Source organism: Scleropages formosus, chromosome 15 (genome assembly GCF_900964775.1).
Source record: "Scleropages formosus chromosome 15, fSclFor1.1, whole genome shotgun sequence".
NCBI lineage: Eukaryota > Metazoa > Chordata > Actinopteri > Osteoglossiformes > Osteoglossidae > Scleropages > Scleropages formosus.
Window position 1 is genome coordinate 17,517,014 of NC_041820.1, and position 18,005 is coordinate 17,535,018.

General features: G+C 44.2%; 2 protein-coding genes across 6 annotated transcripts; one reads left to right on the forward strand and one right to left on the reverse strand.

Annotated features, from left to right (window-relative positions):
• Positions 1-698: 698 nt before the first annotated feature.
• On the reverse strand, positions 699-6,610 carry dhrs7 (dehydrogenase/reductase (SDR family) member 7). 2 transcript variants are annotated; one of them, XM_018727575.2, is made up of 8 exons: positions 6,531-6,610; positions 6,050-6,209; positions 5,315-5,467; positions 4,092-4,198; positions 2,918-3,157; positions 2,591-2,713; positions 2,268-2,483; positions 699-880 (listed from the first exon to the last, which is right to left on the reverse strand). In XM_018727575.2, the coding sequence occupies exons 2-8, from the start codon at positions 6,174-6,176 to the stop codon at positions 839-841; spliced, it is 1,008 nt and encodes a 335-aa protein (XP_018583091.2). In that variant the 5' UTR covers positions 6,177-6,209; positions 6,531-6,610; the 3' UTR covers positions 699-838. The 2 variants fall into 2 exon arrangements, with proteins under 2 accessions (XP_018583091.2, XP_018583090.2); XM_018727574.2 differs by having other exon boundaries at positions 6,050-6,452; positions 6,531-6,606.
• ppm1aa (protein phosphatase, Mg2+/Mn2+ dependent, 1Aa) lies at positions 6,151-17,174 on the forward strand. 4 transcript variants are annotated; one of them, XM_018727571.1, is made up of 6 exons: positions 8,651-9,156; positions 10,155-11,005; positions 11,316-11,433; positions 14,413-14,524; positions 15,530-15,587; positions 16,919-17,174. In XM_018727571.1, exons 2-6 carry the CDS (start codon positions 10,172-10,174, stop codon positions 16,958-16,960), a joined length of 1,164 nt encoding a protein of 387 aa, XP_018583087.1. In that variant the 5' UTR covers positions 8,651-9,156; positions 10,155-10,171; the 3' UTR covers positions 16,961-17,174. The 4 variants fall into 4 exon arrangements, with proteins under 4 accessions (XP_018583086.1, XP_018583087.1, XP_018583084.1 ...); XM_018727572.1 differs by having other exon boundaries at positions 8,656-9,156; positions 16,990-17,174; XM_018727570.2 differs by lacking the exon at positions 8,651-9,156 and adding an exon at positions 6,151-6,217 and having other exon boundaries at positions 15,530-17,174.
• The last annotated feature ends 831 nt before the right edge of the window (positions 17,175-18,005 follow it).

The following is an 18,005-nucleotide window of genomic DNA, read 5'->3' on the forward strand; positions in this document are numbered from 1 at the left end:
TTTTTAATTTGTTTAAGCAGTGATTCACACAGTGAAAGCAGCCTCATTAGTAGTCAGAACCATGCATATCAGCAAAGGCTGCTGCTCCTAGTGATGCTGATACCATCTGACTGACCTTGTCAGTGACACCCCTCTGAGTACATATCAGTTTAACAACCAACAACCTAAACACATCATTCACTTATCCCCCAAAATGATGTGCCCTGTGGACAGTGTTCTACTAGATGAAAGTGGTAATGAATAGCACAATGCTGCAGATTATTACAGCTACACATTGGGGGTTCTTCTTGCTTTGGAGGAAAACCCTGCAGCATCAGCCAGTCATGCAGGCCACACTGGAAAGCTTTTAATTTCAGCCCTAACCTCAGGACCAATCATTTAGGGTGGCAATTAAGGGCGGTGAGGCCCAGCCCCAGTTTGCTGTGAAGAAGGCTGTCTGTGGCTGAGGAAGAGGTCAGGTGCTAATTCAGAGCACAGCACCACACACACTTGCAGGCTTTAAGCGCATTTCCCCTCTGGCAAGCTTGCTGCAGTGACAATATCAGTCTGCATTAGCGGCCACATCATGTCTGCGCCAGCCTTCCTCAGTGTGTGCGGGGGGCTCAGGGAGGCAGGCTGCTGAACAAAGCGGGGAGTCAAGTCCATTAGACCCATGGAATTGCTCATTTGCCGGTTCCATTAACAAGCATGACAGTAAATCAGCCTTTGAACCATTTTTATTCTGTCTTTAGTATTCAAGTAACGGGAAAAGCACTACAGATCCAGAGGGGATTGCTACTCTATTTTTGTAGAGTTGGCCAAGATCCACACACAGAAAACCCCATGTGAAAAGGGGTTTTCAGGATGTTTTGGCCTTTGTGAAGTAGGCAGAGTCTGCATCCTGCAAAAGAAAAAGCGTAAAATATGGTTTTTCCTTTTGTTCATGGATACAACGTGCTTTGTACTTTGCAAGCATGGTACTGAACAGAAGGTGCCAGTACCGGCCACACACTGACAGTATGACTGCACGCAGGTCAGAAGGACATGGTGAGAGACAAACCCACCCCTCCCATTCCACGCACCCCTGGACCTCGAACCCTCCCGGTGGTGTCTGCTCTCTCACCGGCATGCCCTCATCAGTCCATTTCCACACCCTGTGTAAGGTCAGGAAAAGCTGGGGGCCCCTCTGCCATGCAGCCACTCTAAATAGGGTCTGACATGCCCTGTCCTTCCTAAACTCTGTCAACTGACTGACTGCTTGCCCTGGCCACCTCCATCCCCCACCCTCAGACTTGAAAGGCAAGACCAGCTTAAAAGGTGACTGAACAACTGTTACCTGACCATACCCTGGTTTGAAGGGTTCCATCTTCCCCCCCTTAATTACATCTTGTGCACAGATTATTGCTCCACCTGTCTATTTCATTAAGACTAATTATTGCCCCAATTGTATCTCGGAGTGCTCAGGTTTGCTATTTAAAGACGGCTGTTGCTTGGTCCCTTGGTAACCCTTAACTGCAGCCCTCCACAGCTAAGATTGGACACCCCTGTTTTAGGGTTCTGAGGTGTTAACTGGAGCCCAAGTTTGAGCTCCAGATGATATACAATTCTTCCATGAGGTCCTGCTGGACCACCCTATATGGTTGGAAGATGAACAACCCTGACAGCTGGCATGTTAGGTTTAGCTCCATGTAAAGCAGTCAGCTGTTGGATTACTGTCACTGGAAGTGGGACTTAAAAAGAGGACAGCACACTGGGGAACAGCTGCCCGATCTTCCAAGAGCAAGCTGTGTATTGGATGCAGGGGCCAAATTTTTCTGTGCAGCTTCTAGCATGCAGATAAACCAATAAAGCCACAGAGGATGATTCATTCTGCCTCTTGGAAAGTGTGGAAATACTTGTTCTCCACCACAAGTAATTTAGTTTTTAAAGCCTCCACACTAATTTTCCACACGGAGTCAACAGTTACAGGAGATAAATACACAAAACTAGGTCTCATCAAAGAAGTGTGTAACATACACTTCAGGTACTGTGGCACAGCTTAGTCTTATCGATGACGATGCCTCTCGTGGCAACATGCCGTTTCAAGCGAATGCTTACTCATCTAGAAGTATCGGTCTTAACGTCAAATGGGCACAGAGATACTGGCTTCACCTCTGCGTTCAATGACCTGATCATGTTTTGGCGATCCCAAGTCTCTCTTTAGATAAGGAACCTTCTGATATTCCTTTCTTGTGAAGGTGTGAATCTGTACTAAAGATACAATGACAAGTAGCAAACATCATACAAACCAGTCCAGCCTTGAAATTCCGCACCCTTCTTTTCCCTAAAATGTTGGTGATGGTCCAGGCCCAGGTGGGAGTGTACTGCCATAGGTAGAAGAACAGGAGGAATGGTTGCTCGCTGATCCACATCTCCATGATGTCATTGGCGATGCCCACCAAGATTAAACGAACACACCGAGAGGTGGACATCTTGTACTGCTGGTCCCCTGCATGAGTGACCCTCTGAAAGTGTTGAGAAATGACAACACAAAGTTGCTGGACCCTTGATGCTCTCTTCCTGCACCCCACTGCCCTGTGTGTGAGTGGGAGAAATGAGCAATGGAACTCACCTGGTCCAGCTGTTCCAAGAAGGCATTCTGGACGATCTGTGACTGCACAGGCCCAGGACACACGGTGCTAATGGTGATCCTGGGATAGTGTGCCAGCTCTGCACGCAGGGAGTTGAAGAAGCCCTTTAAGAGAAGACAAAGGCACCCACTGGTTCCTTGTTACCAAGCAGTACATGGCTCTAAGGTGGAAGTGCTGCCGGTTATTTAAATTTAACTCACGGATGCTTGCAAATATTCAAGACCTGTAAAGTGGCTCTGCCTGGCAACCCCATCAAAGCTACTGAATGTTTTCTGAACATCTTCAAGCTTATAAACGGAGTGCCTCACCTGTAGGGCATGTTTGCTGGCGGAGTACCCAGTGGCCAGCGGTGCCCCTGCCAGCCCCACTGCACTGCTTACTGTCACTACAGCACCAGTCCCCCTCTCTGTCATATGTGGCAACACATGCTTGGTGAGTGACACAGTGCCCAGGTAGTTGAGATCCATCAGGGCCTGGTAGACCTCCATACCGGTGTCCAGGAACAGAGAGCGCTGGGTACGCCCACCATTGTTGATCAGGATATCAATCTGAACAAATACAAAAGTATTGGGGTGGGGGGAGCAAGGGATCAGTACTTTGAATTTTTGTAGCCGGTTTACAGACAGAGCAGAAATGCACAAGGGGCTACTAGAAGAAAAAAAAAAAATATATATATTTTTTTTTTTTTTTTTTTTAAAGAAACAGAGAAGATGCTTATGACTGTATTCTTTCATGTGTTGCACCCCACCGCTCTTGAGAATCCTTTACCTAAAAGCTGACTTGGAACATGATCATTGAGGAAGCAAGTGACACTGCAGCTGTTTATGGAGTACATTTTATGAAACTTGCTTGTGTGTGGCTGCAGAGTTAGGCAGCAGCTGGGACCCGTATCTGTGCGCATGCCCAGCTGAATGTAGCCAAGGGATAAGGCACAGGTCTTCTCTGTCTATCCTTGGTGAGGGCTTTTACAGATATGGAACACTGTTTACTATTCTTACTTTGAATGATGGGAATTTTTTGTAAATAGTGAATAGGCCTGAGTGATGAGAAAAGTTTTAATCTGGTGTAAGCGAGCAAGTGGCTAACCAAGACCAACTTGAGCATGGAGGTGGGCCGTGACTGATCCAAATGTACTGAATGAAACAGTTACTCAAATCGAAGGCAAATTCACACATTTTAGCAAATAACTGTTGCCATGACACCGATTCAGGTAACTGACAGTAGAATCAAACCTTTTTACTATATATTTTTCTGTTAACCATATCAGGAAAAACACTGAAATTGAGTATAAGAGTATATTGACTGGACACTGCAACGTATGAAGCTGATACTCAGCTGGATATTCACTGAATTGTAAATCATACGGAAATGTTTAAATGCTCAGTGTTCTGAGGGCAAATGGAAGTTCCTTGAGTCTGACAGTGAGTTAAAAAGGAATAGAGGAAAAAGCTGCACATGAATAATTGAACACATATGCCTTACCTTGCCAAAGTACTGGACTACAGTCCTTGTTTTAGCTTCATGGGATCCCCTCTGCAGCAAATCGAGTGGAAGAACAAGAATATCCTTTTCCTGCAGGCTGCTGCGCTCTGTCAATTACAAAGAGCACAGTGTTTTAATGTCACCATACCAAGGATAGTGTGCTGCCCAGCTGTAACCCTAATGCTCTGCAGAGCAGGTCCATTTCAAGGATGGTGACCTGTGAAGAGTTCAGAGCTGGACAGCACCCATCATCGCCCAAGCACAGATAAGCAAATCAAGAGAGTCCCAATGACATCTTGTTGAGCTTATATATTCAAGAAGGTCCTCATTTCCCACTGCTGGTGCTGTCAGAAGCAGGTGCCATTTGACTCAGTTTTGATTAGGACTCGAAACAATTACAGCTTAAGTTTGTGGAAGATACTGGCTATGAGTATCGCACAGTCATTGTTGGGCTACACTTAGCTGGAAAATGGACTATACAGCAGTCAGATGCATCCTGGGGGGGGAGGATTTACATTTGTCTGTAATTTAGAGACATCACCTTTTCTAGGAGCAATGCTGTCTGATTGCTTGTAAACTGTGGTCCAGTCAAAACCAGCCCAAAACATAAAAGCCGAAAATGATAAAAATATGGCTAATCCTTGGAAAATAAAAGGGCAACGTGAATGGTCAAAGGACTGCTCATCATTCAGATGTAACAGCAATATGGGCAGTGGAAAAACGTTACTATGTGAAAATGCATTTCCACAAAGAGAATAGAAAATAGAACGTGCAGCAACATTTACAAAGCAGCCCAATTGAGTGAGTCATTTTTGGAATCGTGTTGTGCCAGGAGGCATGTATCCCACATGAACATCTATTGTAGCTGATGTTAGCGCTGCATCTCGATCTGATCATTTCAGCTGATATTCCTGCTACAGAAGGCAATGTCAGTCAGTTCACTCTTCATTATTCTCATGTAGGTATGAAGGAATGGTCCATATTTAGACCTGTACTGCCTCGATCTAGGTACGGATCAGTCTCAGACATTCGTTCTACGTACTAAATCCAACTCGAGTGACAGTCATCCTGCTCATGTGAACTCACCAAGACTGGCCTCATCCTGGACTCTCAACAGGTATGGAATTACATTACTGATCACATAGTATATTGCACAGGGACTCTCTTTTTTTTTTTGTCAAACTACTTCCAGCTCTCCTCACACATACTTCCTACTAACTTACCCAAACAACCACGTTTCACTCTTTCCAGCTCATTCTGTCGACGGGCAGACAGGATGAGGCGCGCCCCCAGGCTGGCCAGCTGATAGGCCAGCTCCTCCCCAATTCCACTGGAGGCCCCGGTGATCCACACCACCTGCCCTCGCAGCACTTTCTCTGGAGGCGAGACATCCACAGGAGTCAAAACAGCACAGGGGGGCAGGAAGGGCGCGAAAGAACAGGGAGCTCGACTTTGAACCGCAGCCATGCGAAAATGTAACCTGTGGTTAAATATAACACAGGGTGCATAAGGGTAAATATGGCATGTGACATCATGGATATATTATATGTGAACGACCAAGTAGATCATGTCCTTTTCTACCCACACAGCTCGCAATGTGCAGGCGAAGTGGGTCTTTCAGCATGAAAATGTGCAACATGGCCTCACTGTGCAGTTCAGGCCATGGGTGAAAGCATGGCAAAGGCTCTGCATCTGGAGCCCCAAATGTTGTCAGTCTGAGGCTGAGTCACATATGAGCTGCAGTCAGGGACAGAACAACTAACTTGATTCGCGACTCAGCGCAGTTAGACACACACTGAGGAGGGGGCCCAATGATCTATGGCCACAATGCTGACATAAATGTATCAGACACAGGGACAGTTATTATAAACTTGTACAATTACAGTCTGTATATATGATCTATATGTCTGAGCAAGAACGAAGAAGGGCTAAAGAGACATGTGCGCGTGTTAGTGTACCTGGCTTCCTCCCAAACGCGGCTGCCCACAGCAGGGTCAAGTCCGCGTCCGCGCAGATGAACCGCAGCAGCTGCACGAGCAGGTAGAGCGCGGGGCTCGCGCACAGCAGCAACGTCACGAGGTCCATAAGGAGAGCGCTCTACGCTACGCGGTCTTGCGTCTGCAAGTGTAAGTATCGTACAGCGATGCTGCCGGCCGAGTGGAGAGCTGACAAGTCTTTGGGCAACATGAGCAGTACTGTTACCGCGTGTTTCAAACTTTTACTGCAGGCTGCGCTGAATTGAGAGATATCCCGCAGTGCTTGCGCAATTTATTTACGTTGCCGTTGAGATTTCTTCAGGCCGAAGTTCAGCTGCCAGCCATTTTAAACCGGTTACACACGACGTCAAAGCTGTCATCTTAGCTGAAAATTAAATGAAGTAAATTGGCCAAAGACCGTCAGCTAGTAAACCTCAAGCACGAACTGTTAGCTGGTACTTACCTGTTTACGGAAATAAACGAGCGCTATGCGTTTGTAGCCTGGCAGCATCGACCTCTCACCTGAGAGAACCCGGAAGTGTCCGGTGAAAAACAGTAGCAACTTCCGCTTTCGCATCGTGGTTGAGGAAGTGCCGTAAGTGTAGTTTTGCGAGACCTGTCCATGTAAACACTGACTGTAGAAGCAGGAAGGGCAGTAAATTGTCAGTAGCAAAACTGCATTTAACGGAAACGGCCACTTAAAGAAATAATGACTGTTCTAACATTATTAAAATAATCAGTGATAACAGCATAAACATTTATAGCTTTGCTGCAACTCTCGTTTGATCTCTAGTCCACTTTTTATTTTATCATTGCCTTGGCTGACACATGATTTGATCAAGGGGACTTACTTTAGTGATTTACACAGGTTTATACATCATGGTTCTCTTACTAGTAATTAAGGGTAGGTACCTTGAGGGCACTAGTACATCAGGAGTAGGATTCAAACAGAGGATCTTCAGATTACACAACAACGCTTCATTCCTTTTGATCAGGAAACCATAAGCAATCATTTGTTTATGCAAAAATGGCCACGACCTCAGTGAACCAGGTATTTCAGGAACATGGCTTCAGTTAAGCTCTTTGACTGTTAACAGATAACAACCACCTTAACAAAAAACTTTATCCGTTGTGAATCATTATTAAAATCAGCATAAAAGTGTATTCTTAGAGTAGTCTTACCTATGATCGCCGGTAATTCGGTTAATTGTTACTTGAGCCCACTTAATCCTGAGGATTTTTTTCTTTGTCACCTCACTTGTTTGGATATTTGCACAGCATCTTCTTATCTAAAGAACTGTATGGTGATCTAACTGCTGTTCCACAAAACCAAAAACAATTTCAGTGCTGCTTTTACACTCCTTACACACGCAGAACACCAAAGCGTAACTTGTCTCGAGCGATCAGATGATGCTCTTCAGTGAATGACAGTTCAGCAAAGGAGATTTTTTTTTTTTTTTCTAAATGAGTTTGTGAGGTTACAGTTCAGTCTAAAATGGCAAGTGTATCTTACAAAGAAAAGCATGCATACAGATTATTGCAGTACACGTTTCAACTTAGGTCAATGTTTGTGACAAAAAAATTGTCTCCAAGCAAAAAGAAGCTGTAGTGTCCCCCCTCCAAAAAGGTACAGCTGTCTACCATTGTGTTCAGTGTTGGCAGTTGACTGGATGTTTAGAATTGAGATGCATTACTATAACATTGCTTAACAGATTTTTGCCTCTGACCAGTCACAAATAATTTGCTATTGTGCAATGGACAATCAATAACATAAGGTAACACGGTGGTCACTGACATATAACCCAAAGATTGCTGCTTCAATTCTCAGGAGAGGATATGCTTTTATGCCTTTGAGGGATGTATCTAAATCGATTTGCTATATTTCCAGGTATCGATTTACAACCAACCAATGTTTACAACCGCTTGTCCCAGGTGGGGTCGCGGCGAGCCGGAGCCTAACCCGGCCACACGGCGTAAGGCCAAAGGGAGAGGGGACACACCTTGGATGGGACATCAGTCCATCACACCCCAAGTAGGGCTCGAACCCCAGACCCACCACACAGCATGCACTGGCCAAACCTGCCCTGCCACCGCACCCCCTCAATTTACATGATAATAATGTAGTCTGACCTACATAGAATGCAGTTCAATCAATGTGTGGCATTTCTTGAATGAGGCCCTGAATTATCCATGCATGGGTTTCATAAAAACCACTCATGTTTATTATTACAGCACAGGTATTCTTAACACAAGTAATCCCATATGAGTCACTCATATTATATAACATGCAGATATAGGACTAAATGTCATACTTTCAGAATTACAGATATGAAAGTAACAATTAAAAAGGTGAGAAATGCAGCAGCATCTGGCAAATGATTTGCTAAATTGCTTCTTCTCACAACCTATCTTTCTATTTTCCTGTTACGTGAATGTTAGCCTAAATATTACATATTTGCATTTAAAATCATTCATTTAACAGGCGCTTTCCTCCAAAGCGAAGTACAGTGACCACTGCATATTTATTAGGACAGTAATTAAAAGAAAGCGTCATTCCCCACGCAGAGCTCTGCAACTCAATTCGCAACGCACGCCGTTGCTGCGCCGGCGCATTAGACGCCCCTCTCAGAGCGCGCGCTGTGCCTCAACTGGGGTGATGATGTAATACTTTGGAGCGCACAGCCCGCTGTATGTACATCCGGGTCCTCGGCCGTGTCGCTGTTAGCTCTCGAGGCTCGGAACGACTCGGGGAGGCACCGCGGGAGAGCCTTAACAAATACTCCAGCTTCAGTAAATGTACATTGTAGATATTTAAAAACGCCGACAGGTCGTGAAGCGTGTCCCCGTGATGCGCTGTGTACTCGTCCGAAGCGGAGGGTCGTTCTCTTCATCGATGTGAAAGCGCCGAACGCCGTTCTTCTTCTTCTTCCCGGTACCACCACCAGTGCTCCGTCTCCAGCTGTCGCCTCTCGGGTCGTTTTGTTCCCGCAGCTGTTCTTCTTGTTCCTGCTCGCGCCCGAGCTCGTGCCGCGGCCAGACTGTGCCGTGTTTATGACCTTCCTGTACAGCGAAGCTCACTGCGGACTGTGGTGAGTTTTTTTCGTCGTGGGCTCCGCTGGCGCGGTCTTCGGATGCGAAGGCTGTGGAGAATTTGGGCCGAGTGAGGAGGAAGGGCAGCTCAGCTGAGGCCTCGGGGACTGGAGAGACTGAGATAGGGGGGGGGGGATCTGGGACACTTGGGGCTGCAGGGCCTAGTGTTTGATCGGCCCTGTGCGCGCGCGCGCCCGCCCGCCCATGTGTGTGAGAGTGAGTGAGAGAGAGAGAGAGAGAGAGAGAGAGAGAGAGAGAGACTCATGAGTGTGTTTACAGTGATCACGATGCTGCGCTGGTACAATCACACCCTCCCATCAAAACGCTGTCCCAGGGCCACCTCAGGCCTCGCTGCCCGGGGAGTGTGAGCTTAGAGGACAACACTGGCAGTGTGTGACACACGCTAGGGAACATTTATTCATTTTTTGGCAGCTGTGTGATATTGCAGATGTGCAGCATAGGTTTGTAACAACATCTGCGTTGTTGTAAGTTGCTCAGCAGAAGCAGCAGGTGTATCCAACGTTCAAAAAAAAAAAACCCATGAAGGCATCAGTTGGTCTGCATGTTTTTATAGCCATTTTTTTTTTTTGTGGGCATCTCTACATTTTTGTACTTCGTTGCATTGGGGAAAACGATGGAATGGGTATTGCAGTATCATCTTTTAAGAAAATATCTTGTACAGGTTTGTAGATATGTTATTGTTTTTGAAATTTGTACTTATTGTACTTAAGCCTTTCGATATTTCCTACATGCTTTCTGTCCTCTAGTTGTCCCTGTACTAGTACAGGTGGTTGATCCTATGCATGGTCTACATATTTAAAAACTGACAACATGTAGGACGCTTGCTCTTTTTTAAAATGTTCAGAAATTGTATTTGCAAAAGCTTATTCAAACTGCACATATTGATTGTCTATGCTCAAAATGAAGTGTGAGCTCAGGGGAGACTCTGCAGCTTATTAAACCCACGTCGATATTTCTCTTTAATTCCTTCTCCCAGACCAGAGGAAGACCAGAATGGGGGCATTTTTGGACAAGCCAAAGATGGAGAAGCACAATGCGCATGGAGAGGGGAATGGCCTGCGTTACGGCCTCAGCAGCATGCAAGGCTGGCGGGTGGAGATGGAGGATGCGCACACGGCAGTTGTTGGCCTCCCTCACGGTCTGGACACTTGGTCCTTCTTCGCCGTCTATGATGGGCATGCGGGTTCACAGGTGGCGAAATACTGCTGTGAGCACTTGTTGGAGCACATCACTAGCAACCCTGACTTCCGAGGGGGAAACCAAGAGCCTTCAGTGGACAGTGTGAAGAGTGGTATCCGCACAGGCTTCCTGCAGATCGACGAGCACATGCGGGCCATGTCGGAGAAGAAGCACGGTGCAGATCGCAGTGGCTCCACTGCTGTGGGGGTAATGGTTTCACCCCGGCACATCTACTTTATCAACTGCGGTGACTCACGGGGTTTGCTTAGTCGCAGCGGCAAGGTGCATTTCTTCACACAAGATCACAAGCCTAGCAACCCACTAGAGAAGGAGCGCATCCAAAATGCAGGAGGTTCTGTTATGATCCAACGTGTCAATGGTTCCCTGGCAGTCTCCCGTGCCCTGGGAGACTTCGACTACAAGTGTGTGCACGGGAAGGGCCCCACAGAGCAGCTGGTATCACCTGAGCCTGAGGTGTTTGAGATCGAGAGGTCGGAGCCAAATGATGAGTTCATTGTCCTGGCCTGTGATGGCATCTGGGATGTCATGGCCAATGAGGAGCTCTGTGACTTTGTCAGATCCAGGCTAGAGGTGACAGACGATCTGGAGAAAGTCTGCAACGAGATTGTTGACACCTGTTTGTACAAGGTAAGCTCGGTTAGATATAGGTCGTTTGAACACAAGAGATTAAGACAATAGAATTAACTGCTGAAAAGTTAAATTCTTATGACGACTTGATCTGATTTTTTTTTTTGGAAAAGATTGTGAAATAATTGAAAACTTGGTACGCTTACTTCCTTATAAGTTGGCATACAGTCCTGGTTACTGCTGTGGGGATGCTTACTGTTTAAAAGTTGGATGGATTATACAGTGCAGTATTGTTGCCATGGGCTGACCTAGGAGACAACCTGTCACACTGACTGGGCCTGCTTTTCCTCCTCCTCCCCTCTTTGTTCAGGGGAGTCGGGACAACATGAGCGTGGTGCTGGTCTGCTTCCCCGGTGCGCCTAAGGTCTCCCCGGAAGCCGTGAAGAAGGAGGCGGAGCTGGATAAGTACTTGGAGAGCAGAGTAGAAGGTGGAGCTGCTAAAAAGGCTAACAAATAGCTCATTGCACAAAGCCTCACATTCAGTAACAGTTTTTAGACAACCCCCAGCTGTCAGGTATACTCTTACTTGTATTATACCCCCAAAATACCAGTGTTTCAGGTTAAGCTTTAACAACAGAGTTATTGTAAATAAACAGTAATAGGTCCATTCATGGGTGAATGATTCTTTATATTTTAAAAAAAAATGCCTTAGGTTCATTTCTTTAATTTGCCAACAGTACAACAATTGGTAATTGTGCTAATCAGAAACTCGCATACAAGCAATTAACTGCTTTTTTATATTAGCAACGTGCCCCAAAGGTACAGTTTATTGATGTCATTAAGTCAACATTGTTGTTTGATCCACTATAGCAAGTCAAAAGTGTGTTCTTTCCCATTCTTAGAGGTGTGGTGGCAATAGTCTGTATTGCACACACTTCACAGAAAAGTCAACACACTGTGGCTATCGTGGAAATATCATTGAAAGCTGCTATATTTTAAGGTTTGCTTATGTAGTCAAGAGAAAGGGTGTTTTATGATATAAAGATGTATAGCTGAATTTTTTTACAATATTTAATTTCAGTGTAAACTCATGGCCTTAGTACTTTATTTGCATCCATATTATCAAGTGTAAGTATACATTTGAGTGTTGCTTTGATTTGCACATTTTAAACATTCCAGTGCAGTGAACACTACTTTGCCCTTATGAAAAGAGAAAGTGACCAATTCCAGAGCAGTGAATGGAAGAGTTAAAGTGCTGTCTTCAGTTTACACCCATGTTTGTTTGACCTGACATGAGTTCCATAGGCAGTTCAGTGTTGTCTATTAGTAGGATCGAACAGTCTCTAAACATGATGTAATACCTAACTTTGGCATACATTACTTTTCTGCTCCTACATAAGGATTGTTTAAAGAGCTAAACACTAGATCGTGTACACAAAATCAGCGACACTACATTTCCTTTTTTATAGGAGTCAAATGACAGTTTTTTGCACTCTACTCTGCACGTTTGCTCGTGTTATACTGCATGAAACTGAAATCTGAAAAAATGGTTAGCACGTAGCTGTGTTTGCCATCCAGCCCCAAAGCAGTATTGCAGAGGTTTGCTTCTGATAAGGATATTACAACCATTTCAGTGCTTAACGCATGCCTAGCAATGCTGAAGTGCTGCATCAAGTACCGTTAAGAACACCATCAGCAACTGTGGAGCTCATTGGGATTTTAGGACTGAAAGTAAACACAGATGCCTTTTGTGTTTGCATGCGATACAGCAGGCAGGCAGGTTTATATGGTTTTCACACTGTCTTATATAAAACAACTTACACTACAGAAATCCAGTACTAGTAGAAGTTGTCCTCCTTTTAGCAATTCAGCAAATCTAATTGTCTTTGCTTCTATCACAATGGAGGTACAAATTGAAGTACCAAAGGACTGAACTTTTGAATTGTTTTTCTTTACCCTGTTTTGTAAGTTTGTATTCTATTCTTGAAAAGTAACTGCAAAGCATTTCATTTTGCTATTTCATAAAAAATGAACCACCTATAGGTTGGTTTTAATGCTGATTTAATAGTAGTCCAGTGGTGCATCATCTTCAAATAACTTTGGACAAGAGAAGGTCGAAGTGATGAGTTTATGAAAACTGAAGTTTGTTTCTTCTGAAGTTAGAAGAGCTCTTTGTCAGGACCGTTAGTAATTAGAAGTTAAACTCCTCTATCTTCCTCCAGCTAAGCTTAAATGCATCTATTTTTTCACATCCTCTCAAATGCAAGATTGAAGTTGATGGGCTGTCCAAATCAGGGAGTCAGGGGTGCATGCTTTAAAAAAAAGAAAAGTGGATGTCAGTGACACGGGAAGTTATTTCCTTAGATGTGGCTGAGTGTGTTTGTTGAGGAATGGATGGGTTACTGTTAACTTTTAATAATGCACCTGAGCTTTTTACCTTCTTACTATAGAACAGTATGCACAAGGGTTATTTTTCCCGTTGTCTTATTTTTCCACTCTGCTCATTAATTTAAAACCATTGTTTCATGCTAAACGCTATAAATCATGTAGAAACATGTGCATGATGCACTAAGATACTGTGCCAGCTGTGTGCTTTATTACATTTATGTGTAGTTTTCACATACTTTTTACCATTTATATATATTTATATTTTTGCAGTGTCCTCACATTTTGAAGTAACCATTCCAGTGTGTATTTGGTGTGAAATTTTATGTGAAAGAAAGGCAATGTCAGCAGGAACATTTCACCACTGGGATTTGAATACACACAATAAAGGGTAAAGGAAAAAGATCTGAAATGGTTAGTCTGAGTTATAGTAAAACTTAAGGTACTTCCTTTTAGCAATAAAAGGGCGTTACCTAAAAATTAAGGCTGTCTGTATTAGATTTAGTTTTGCATTCAAATGGTAACTGTATTCTGAATCTTTTTCACACATTTTTAAAACTGTTTTTTGCCCTGTATTTATATGTGAGGGTTAGTTCTTAGTTGAAAATTTTATTTTTGTACTTTAGGAGCTCCGTATTATACATGTAGAAAATGACTGTGATGTTGTTATTTTAGTTGTTAACAGTGATTCTAATAAAGATTTACTGAACTGATTCTGAGATCTTTGGCTTTTTTATTCAAGGGGTCAATTGAGATTTAATCACAAGTACCACTGTTTTCAATAACTAAAGATAAAGTATTTTTAAATCTTGGAAGCATGCGTGTCAACGAGTAGAATGACCCATTAAAGGGATGCAAAATGTTACAACAGAACAAGCCCACAGTCCAAGCCAAAGATTCCAGGGCAATTTTGCATTTATACAGAGTTAGTGGCTGAGTTAGAGAGGGCAACCCTAAGGCGCTGTGTCCAGCAGTACAATATGGTGACCTCACATTTGACTGCTCTTCGTGTTTTGTGTGGTGTACAATTTAATGCTTTTTGCGGGACAACCCACTTACCAAGAAGTGCTTTTGCTTCCCAGAGATCATTAAGAAGCAGGGGGAGGAGGGCGTGCCGGACTTAGTCCACGTGATGCGCACGTTAACAACGGAGAGCATCCCCAACCTCCCGCCGGGGGGAGAACTGGCCAGCAAGTGAGTTTCCCCCACACGCAATCCCCGACACCTCCCCGTTCCATCAGTGCCCCACTGATCACACATGCAACTACACCCCGTGTGACACCTAAGACCACAGGGGTGGTAGAATCACCTTGGGGATGGTGCCCATGGCAACCAAACCTTTGCTGTTATCCTCTGCACAATAGCACCTGATTGTAAGAGGGGAAAACCACTACATTCAGGCCTTCTTTAAATTTTTTTTAATTTTTTAAAATTCATTTTTAAGGGTTGGTGCTTAGAGTTCTCCTTTGGCTTAAATTTAGCTTCAGAGAGGAGCTCCAGATGGTCTTTAAATCATTGATGTGCTGTTTGTACAGCCGCACTAAAATGGCTATACTTTGAGCATGTGTTTGGGATAACAGCAACAAATGATTCACACTAATGAAGCCATTCAGGTCTCAACTTTTTCTCTGTTAAACCACTAACCTTTGAAACTGTGTTGATGTTGATGATGCTGAGGCCAGAAGGTGGTCAGTTACCCATGGCTCTCTGTCCAGTTTCTGCCATGACTTATCTGTGCTGTTTATATATTTTTCATGACTCCAAATCCGTTATTCCTGAGTCACAGATATACCGAGGAGTCATTAATTATTAAGAGCTCTCAGACAGTGATGAATGGAATGGTGTAAGCTGACTGGGCTAGGTGTATGAGAGCAGATCCTCGGTCCTGCATGTGTAACTCATTGAGTTTGTAGAGCTCTTTTGTTACATTGCAATTGGATGTGCTGTCCAGGCTTTTGAGACACATCGGTTTTCAGGGTCTGTAATTAGCCATGAGAGACACAGTGGTGTGTAAGCCTCGGTAGCTTTCTGGTCATGTGTTTCTCATCGCAGTCATGCTAAAAAAACACCGCTTTTTCAAGTAAAGCACTGCTCCATTTGCTCAAATGTGAAAGTTACTCATTGATTGTTAGAAGAGATGAATCCAAGACCTCAGAACGGAAGGTAAACGGCCTGTGTGTGTCTTTCTGTGTGCCCCAGACGGAGCGTTATTGAAGCTGTGTACAACAAGCTCAACCCATACCGGAGCGAAGACACGGTAAGTATGGCCTCATGTGGGGCTGTTCAGAACCGCTTGTGTGTGCCCCTGTGAATGGGAAGACCATGTGGTGATGTCACATTTCACTTCCTTGGAGAGTTGACTAACAAACTGGTATTAACCTGGACAGTTCGATGTGTGAAATGCCTGCTTTTTTTTTTTCCCCCCAATTCATAAAAATGTACATTCTTGCTGTCTCTAGTTAAATATGCGTACACTGACGTTGACTAAATTCTGGGTGTCACGTTCAGTGGTTTCCAATTTGTGGTCAAATTTGTATGGTGTCATTGTTACATCAGTACTCTCATTAATTTTAAATTCTACTCCCGTTTGTTAGACCAGGAAATAGTTGATATGTTTCTACATTTTTGCTCAAACTCCTACATGAGCCTGATGCAGCACATGTGCTACTGAAAATTCATACCCAGCCAAGACCCAGCAGCCACTCTGGGTCCATTGGACCCTCCCAGGGCTCTGTTTGAAACTCTGCAGATAAGGCTGGGTGAGGTCCCTCCCATCCAGCTTCCATTCATGCAAAGCATGAGGCTGACTAGTAATTGCATCTCCACGAGGCAGAGATGTTAAGTTGTAATATACTTGAACTGTTTAGCCTTTTTAAAGATAAGGCTGTAGAATATTGTCTTCCAGTTGTATAATCTTGTCATGGATACTCTCGGTCAGAAAAAGCCGAATTAATCACAGTTCATTTATTTGTCTTTGTCGTCATCATCTGTGTTTGTGCGTGAGTGTAATGTAGATAAATGGTATAACGCACTCTCCTAACAGGTCATTTATATCATTAGTGTCTTGCAAAAGCCAGAGTGAATTATGAACAGCATCCTACAGATGAGCTGTCTAAGACCTGTGGTGCTCAGTGTCTCGTGTTGCGGGATGAAGAGCATGTGGTAGGTTGACCTGGCTGGCTGTGATCGGACGGAGGTGGAGTGTGACGTGATTTGATAGTTGACTCAGAGGTAGTTTTGCACCACCTGTTGCCACAAACTGCTAAGGACTTTGTCACCGAGCACTTTTGAAAGATGTCTAACTAAATTCTTTTAATCTGAGCCTATGTAAAACGTTATTCAAGTGATAAATAAAACTTACTTTTCAGCAGGTAAATTATTAGCGAAGAGCCTAGCTATCATTTCAAAAACACGAGTATTACTTGAGGGAACGTTCTGTAAAGAGTGAGTTTGTCACTGCGTGGAGGCTGTGTCACCTGGGAAACTCCTGCCTTGGTCCTGCATGATTTTGGACACTCCTGCAATGTGCAGCATCCAGCTCCACTTTCCCAGCTGCTGCTGGTCACCCACTCTCTCTCCCCATTCTAGTCTGGGGCGTCCAGTGACAGCTGTGGACCCTCCCGACTCTAAAGGGCCTCTCCTTCCTTCTCTTTGCCAAGGACTCCGCTTCGGCCGACGACATGTGGTAGCTCAGCCTGGCGCAACACGGGGTTTACTAACAGGCGCACCCAGCAAGACCCCGGCTCGGCAGCCCCCCCTCTGTCTGCCGTCAGTCCCTCAGAGGCTCTGTTTGAAAGGAGGGAGTAAAGGCTGGGTGGGAGGTGCTCTCATCTCTACCCCCCCCCCCCCCGGAAGCCAGTAGTGGCCCTGCCCTCCTTCTCTCTGCTTCTTTGTCATTTTTTTTTTTGTTTTTTTGTTTTTTAAATTCTTCATTTTCCCCCAACTCTTTGAAACGCAACCACCAAGTTAAAGCATTTTTTATTTTTTTAATCAGTTGAAATTAAATTTTAATTACATTGATTCACTATTTTTGTGTATGTTTGTAAATTTTTGTTTTTGTGAAGTGCAATTGTCTATGTACAAAAAAGCCTGTATTTAATGCAGCTTGATTTGGTTTAAGTAAAAAAAAGAAGAATAACCTATATGCACTATCTTCTTCTGCTCTGGTGTTTGGGACTGCAGGAAACCTCCATTCAGTGATTGTTGATGTTTAGCCTCAATGGGCTACTTCCAGCTCTTGTTCTACGGTGTGTGCTCCTTAAAGAAACGGGTAAACTAAGAGTTCACAGCACAGTAAGCTTTGTTCAGCAAATGAACTAAATCTATCATTTGTTATCTGTTTTCATGCCTTTTTAACTGGCATTTTCAGTTTTTTTTGTACTCAGTAGTGGCTATGCATGTGTGATGCATTTCCTCTGTTGTTTCTCACTGGCTGCAGAATCCTGGGAATTGTAGTTTGGTCTTCTTCCCCTCCCCTCCCCTCCCCCCCTCGCTTGCTGCCCCCAGACTGATGTTGGCTTAGTAAGTCTTTTGGGTGTGAGGGTATGGTTTATTTGTCATATATTTATTTGTGTGTTTGTCTATCGATGTGCAAACAAATATACAGTACATTTTAAATTTAATACTCTCAAAAATACCTTCCCACTTGTGCACACGAGTGAGAGTACGTGCTATC

Bases quoted from the DNA above. Each gene is read 5' to 3' on its own strand.
- dhrs7 (XM_018727575.2), bottom strand. From the start codon at position 6,176: ATGGACCTCGTGACGTTGCTGCTGTGCGCGAGCCCCGCGCTCTACCTG. The intron at 5,468-6,049 runs GTACACTAACAC...TCTCGCCTCCAG, and splicing joins CGCGTTTGGGAGGAAGCCAG to AGAAAGTGCTGCGAGGGCAG. The intron at 2,484-2,590 runs GTGAGTTCCATT...CAACACTTTCAG, and splicing joins TCTTGGAACAGCTGGACCAG to AGGGTCACTCATGCAGGGGA.
- ppm1aa (XM_018727570.2), top strand. From the start codon at position 10,172: ATGGGGGCATTTTTGGACAAGCCAAAGATGGAGAAGCACAATGCGCAT. The intron at 11,434-14,412 runs GTGGAGCTGCTA...TTTGCTTCCCAG, and splicing joins CTTGGAGAGCAGAGTAGAAG to AGATCATTAAGAAGCAGGGG. The intron at 14,525-15,529 runs GTGAGTTTCCCC...TGTGTGCCCCAG, and splicing joins GGGGGAGAACTGGCCAGCAA to ACGGAGCGTTATTGAAGCTG.